This window comes from Apus apus, chromosome Z, assembly GCF_020740795.1.
Source record: "Apus apus isolate bApuApu2 chromosome Z, bApuApu2.pri.cur, whole genome shotgun sequence".
Taxonomy (NCBI): domain Eukaryota; kingdom Metazoa; phylum Chordata; class Aves; order Apodiformes; family Apodidae; genus Apus; species Apus apus.
In genome coordinates, this window is record NC_067312.1 from 13,633,361 (window position 1) to 13,639,498 (window position 6,138).

The 6,138-nt window shown below is 50.7% G+C and overlaps 1 protein-coding gene across 1 annotated transcript in view; it reads right to left on the reverse strand.

Annotated features, from left to right (window-relative positions):
* Positions 1 to 1,380, reverse strand: part of NUP155 (nucleoporin 155) — a 28,373-nt gene extending 26,993 nt beyond the window's left edge. The window contains exon 1 of the mRNA XM_051643104.1: positions 1,098 to 1,380. Coding sequence (XP_051499064.1) covers positions 1,098 to 1,233 — 136 coding nt within the window. The 5' untranslated portion in view covers positions 1,234 to 1,380. The remainder of the gene's footprint in view (positions 1 to 1,097) is intronic.
* Between the last annotated feature and the right edge of the window lie 4,758 nt (positions 1,381 to 6,138).

Below are 6,138 nucleotides of genomic sequence, written 5' to 3' on the forward strand. Positions count from 1 at the left end.
AATATAAATTAGACTAATCACATTTCCCAGTTTACTTTATACAATATAGAACTTCAAACTATGCAGAAAAAAATGCCTTGACACTGCTGAGGCTTTAAGTACATCAATACCACTACTCACATGTTATGTGTGAACAAAGGTAGGAGCAAGGCCATAAACCAAAACTCTAAATCTCAGATCAGACATAAACAAAAAAATCTTCAGACACACTCTTGCAATGCCTCACTTGGACACCAGCCTACTCTTCACCCCATTTTGACTCAAGACACTCTCCAGCCCCTTTTCATCATATGGCCAGGTATTAAATATGCCATCTGAACAACCCAGATTACTCCTTCACCTAGAAGGCTGATCTGTACTTTCAGTATCAAGTTTAAATCCCAATATATACCCATTATTTTACGTGTACCCACAAAGTTGCTAGGACTGTTACACTTCAGTCATGCACATCACATTGTATTGTAACAGAAAACAGTGTTTGCTTGTGTCCTGACACCAGTTGGATATACATTAATTAGATCATCTATAGCTCTACACTGCCTCTTCACAGCCAACTTTGCCAGCTGGGTAGGGCCAATGAAGTAGGAAATGCCTTCCACATATTTTAAGGAGAAGAAAACAAATGTTTGAGAAGAGGTATACCTTACATAGTAACTACATGCTGCATACTGCTACAGACCAATGAAAGTCCCTCAAAGAAGCTGAAGAGAGATTTTCAGGCTGCTTGTAACTGAGGAATGGGGCTGGGCACTATGTGACCCTAAAAGCACTCTGAAAGGCAAGGAGCTTCCCAATAAACAGGATGGGAAACGAGTGCCATTTTCCTCACCGTCTGGAGGGACACGGTGCTGGAGCCAACCCAAGCCCATTACTCCCGTAGTGCTCCCCCCACCACGGAGAAAGCCCACAACCGTAACCCACACACCAAACCACCCACTCATTCGGCCCCTCCTCGCAAGCCCGAGCAGCCGGCAAGAGGGGGGGGCGGTGCCGGGCTGGCTGCCCGCCGAGGCTCCCCACGCGTGCCCGCCCTGCGGGGAGCGCCGAGAACACCGGAGCGGCTGAGGGGACGAGAGGGGAGACCGGCTGCTCCTCACCAGGCGCCGGCACCGCCAGCAGCTCGGACAGGTCCGGGTAGCAGCGATCATCTTGGATCTGCCGGTCGATGATGCGGCCCGCGATCTCCAGCGCCTCCTGCGCGGCGGGCGCGGTGGGGCTCATGGCGACGGGCATGGCGCTGGCGGCAGCGGGCCGGGGCGGGTGGGGCCGGGCCGGGCCGGGTCAGGTCGGGCTGGGTCGGGTCAGGTCGGGCCGGGCCGGGCCGGGCCGGGTCAGGCCGAGGCAGCTCCGCGCGGGGCCGGGAGGCGCGGGCAGGGCAGCCGTCCCTCCGCCACCCGCCAAATCCCGGCAGGCCTTGCGCGCAGGACGCAGTTCCGCCGCGCCGCTGGCCACTTCCGCCGGCAGCAAGGGCGGGAGCGGGGAGCGGGGAGCGGGGAGCGGGGAGCGGGGAGCGGGGAGCGGGGAGCGGGGAGCGGGGAGCGGGGAGCGGGGCCGGGCCGGGCTGGGCTGCAGGCGGTGCCTGGCGGCCTCTCTGGAAGAGGGTGCCGGGGAGAAGCGGCAGGCGATGCCCCTTGGGGGCTGAGGAGCTGCCGAAGCCGCCCAGGCTGTGGCTGCCTCTTCGGGCCTCCCCGAGGGGCGTGCGGGCCAGCCGAGGGCCGGGCGCGATCGGTTGTGAGACGGCGGCTCCCAGGAGAGCAGTGCAAAGTAGTTCCTGTCAGTGGCGTGTGGCCCCGGGCAGCTCCGTGCCTGCTCCTCTGCTAGACGGTCACTGTCGCTCCTGGGGGGACCCTATGACAGCCCAGTCAAAGATGTTTTGTATCGCGAGCCTGATGTGATACTGTGGCAAGGCTTTATTCATCAGTTACTCAAATGTATGCGGATGTTGAGAGTAGTGGTATAAGCTGTTAGAAATGAAATGCAGTGTTGATTTTGCATTCTAGTGTTAGAAACATAGTGTCGGGTTTGGTTCATATATATATATATACACACACACATATATACTCTAGTGTTAGGAATATATAGTTTGCTTGAGATAAGTGAGATACCTGCACATTCCAATTACACCAAGAGTGGTTTACGGCCCAAGAAACTGAGGGACTTAATTGGGCTCCATCTGGGGGATCTGAACATGGAGGAGGATTTATGGCCCAAGATAAGACCAAACAAAGCCACTTCTGTCTTGCTCCTAGGAGCAGGATGGCACCAGTAGGTATAGATCATTTTGTTAATTGGGAAGACAGCAAAGGGGGCAAGAAAGGTCAAAATTTTACCTTAAAAGGTAAAAAGTAAACTGCTAGAATGGGATGTGTAAACAGGGGCGGGAAACTTATAGGATAATTAGAAGCCTTGGATAGGCTGTAAACCCTGGAGTACCCAGCCAGTGGGGAAAGAGGGGAGGGAACTTTGAGTTGGGAATTGGGAATATAAACTGTTATTCACCTTCCTATGGGTGTGCCTGTTTAGGCCACCCATTCTTGCAAGAATGTAAATAAACTGTGCTTCGCTGAAGGATCTGTGTGGGCCTGTTCATTGGAGCCACAAACATTTCTCACAAAGCCAAAAGCAGGGAGGAGACCCCATCAAAGGCATCCACTGCACCTTTCTGGGGAGCTAAGGTGTGGAAGCAGAGCAAGTCGCCTTTGCACGGCACTCACCCGGTGTGGCTGCTGCCATTGCAGAGTTTGGGATGTCACCTCGGTGTGTCTGAGGCTGTCAACTTACTAAGGCTAAGCTTAGTGATGTGCCTGCTCTGGACAGCAAAGGCATTCCCAAACCTTCATAGGAAGCCTTAGAACTGAGTGAAACCTGAGGTAAAAGAACGGGTCTGTTTCAAAAAAACATATTTGCTGCCCTGACTGCAGTGACTGTGCTCCAGTGGCCTATTCCAGAAAGCTTAACCTGTGGGAGAGGCACCTGGCAGAAGAAGGAGAATTCTCTCCATGCTGCTTTCCAAATGGAGAACTTGAATTTAAGCCCTGCACCCCACAGGGTTCACATGACAAATTGGGAAATTCTCCCTGTATCCTCTCGAGTAAAAGGCTGTCAGTAGTCACAAGGGGGTTCTCCTGGGCTCAATTTTAGGGCCAGTGGTCTTTAATGCTTTTATAAATACTCTGGATGCAGGAACGTATTGCAGAATTGCAAAAGTTGGAAGGGACTGCTAGAAATCACCTAGTCCAACCCTCCCATGGAAGTACGATCACCTAGAGCACATTGCTCAGGGCTGCATCCAGGTTTTGAGTATATCCACAGATGGAGACTCTGCAGCCTCCCTGGGCAGCCTGTTCCAGTGCTCTGTCAAGCCTCACTGTAAAATTTTTCCTGATATTTAAATGAGGAATGTTCCAACTTGCACCCGCTGCCCCTTGTTCTGACCCTGAGAACTACTGAGAAAAGCCTGTCTTCATCTTCCTGGCACCCACCCTTTAGATACTTACAGGCATTGATAAGGTCTCCCCTCAGCCTTCTCATCTCCAGACTGAAGAGCCCCAGCTCTCTCAGCCTTTCCTCATAAGGGAGATGCTCCAATCCCCCTGCCATTCTCATCACCCTCTGGACTCTCTCCAGTAGCTCCCTGTCTCTGTGAAATGTACACTCAGTATGTTTGCTGATGGTACTAAAGGAGGAGTAGCTGTGGACTCCCCTGAAGGTAGAGGCCTTACAGGTAGATCTGGATAGACTAGAGAGCTGGGCAATCACCAGCTGTGTGAAATGTATCAAGGCCAAGTCCAGGATTCTCCATCTAAGAAGGGGTAGTCCTGGTTATCCGTATGGAGGATGAGAGGCTGCAGAGCAGCCCTGTGGAAAGAGATCTGGGGGGGTTGGTTTGATGGCAAGCTGAATGAGTTAACAGGGTGGCCTAGCAGCCCAAAGGGCCAACTGTGCCCTGGGGTGCACCCAGCACAGCAGAGCAGGCTGGTCAAGGGGGGTGATGGTCTCTCCGAGCACTGTCCTGGTGCAGCCCCTCCTTGAGCACTGTGTGCAGCTGTGGGCACCCCAACAGGAGAGAGACATCAAACCATGGGAGCACGTTCAGAGGAGGGCAGCCAAGACGATGAGGAGCTCTCAAGAGCAAGACCTGGCAGCTGAGGTCATTGGGCTTGTTCAGCCTGGAGAAGGCTGAGAAGGAACCTCGTGGCAGGGTACACCTTCCCCGTGGGGGGCAGTGGAGGAGACAGTGCTCATCGCCTCTCCTTGTCGGCCAGCAACGGGGCACAGGGAGGTGGAATGAACCTCCAGCAGGGCAAGTTCAGACTGGACGTTAGGAAAAGGTTCTTCCCTGTGATACATCATAGAATATTTGTTAGTAAATTCAATAGAAATATAGCCTAATAAAAGTTTACTAAAATAATGAATTTGCTATACTAAGGGTTGCTTTTAAAACAAGGTGCTTTGTGAAACTCTCAGTCAACTATGCCAAGCATCCTGTAGGTTGTGATAACATCAAGTCTTCTAAGACCCTGGGCGCCTACAGACACACTGATGTGGATTCTGACCCACCTGGGCAATCTACCAGCAGGAGACTGGAGACAGGACCAGGACAGAGACAGGACAAAGACGACAAAGGACTAGAATCAACAAAGAACCCTCAAGCACGCATAATTACAAAGATAGCCAATTCCAGGAAATAAAATGACTATGTGGAAGAATTCTGGGAACTCATTGACATGGAACTGAATATGCATGTTTTTGGCGTATATTAGTCGGGGTGTTTCACTGACTCGTTGGAGCACTCATGGTGGATAATTCCCCAGTGCTTCCCAGCGCTGCAATAAGGAATGCCTGCTCAAGAACAGCTTGTTTGTTGTTATTGGGTCTTGATCTCGGAATCCTTACCCAGCCGCACCAGCCTCCCACTGTGGTGAGGAGCGTTAGAAAGCAAGGGGGTTTGGAAGCTCCGAAGTTTTGTTTCAGTTGGCGACCCAGATGGGACCCTTTTCTCTGCTCGGCTGCGGGAACCTCCGAATCGGCGACCCCCTCGGCTGGCCCCAGAGAGTTCTCTGGAGGGACTCACCGATTTGGCGGATCCATGCGGGAGCAGACAAGGACCTCTGGTAAGAATAAGGCATTCTTTTGTTTGTTTGGTTGGTTGGTTGGTTGTTTGGTTTTGGGACCGGTCGGTTGGAAGGCTGCCTCGTAAGTCGCAGTTTGTAAGAACCCCGCAGGGTGGCGAAAGCACAGTAGAGTGTGCTTTTGGTTCAGCACGTGTAAGTGTGCTTTGGGTACAAGCTCAGTAGAGTGAGCTTGTACAAGTATTGATTTCCTGGTAATCAGACTTGGCAAATGTTATTTTAGGTTGTGAACCTGGAAAATGTTATCTGTATATTGAGTTATTATTGGAAATACTGATTTTTGGGTTGGGAATTGCATTGTATTATCTCATGAGATTGGATGAAATATTTGTGAATTGGGTGTGTGTGTGTGACTGAGACGTGCAGTCAAGCACGAAGTGAGTGTGGAGTTCTGGTCCGCGGTTCCGCAGCTCCGCCAGGGGCGCGGCCGGAGACGAACAAAGCGAAAGTTTTGTCATTTGTAACTATGTTTAGAGATCTCTTTAAAATTGAAAAAATAGCAAAGTTTGGCTGATAGTAACTTGGAGTGTCTTAGCAGCTGCCGAAGGGATAATAACTGGATGGATAATTGTTTAATGTGTGTTTTGTAAGTGTCCCAAGTACCCTATGTTTTATGTGATTTAATGTAAGGTTTTTTTGAGACAATGGTATAATTGGAATTGTCAGTTGTGGGGCTGAACTGTTGATATTTGGGAAGAATTTATAGCCTCCCTGAAGTATATTGTGTTGGGTTAAAAATGAGAAACACACAGGACAGTGGAATTCTTAAGGAATGTCCCCTGGGCTGTATATGGGCCTACTGGAAGAATATTGCAGAGGGGGTGGGAGAGTCACTTAGTAAAAAGACTCTATCAAATATTGTTACCAATGGTGGCCGCCATATCAATTAGAAAACGAAAAAGTGGCCAATGAAGGGGACCCCAAATTATAATACCCTCCTTCAACTTACGTTATTTCTCAGGAGAGAGGAAAATGGATGGAAGTATCATATGCAGATATGTTCCTT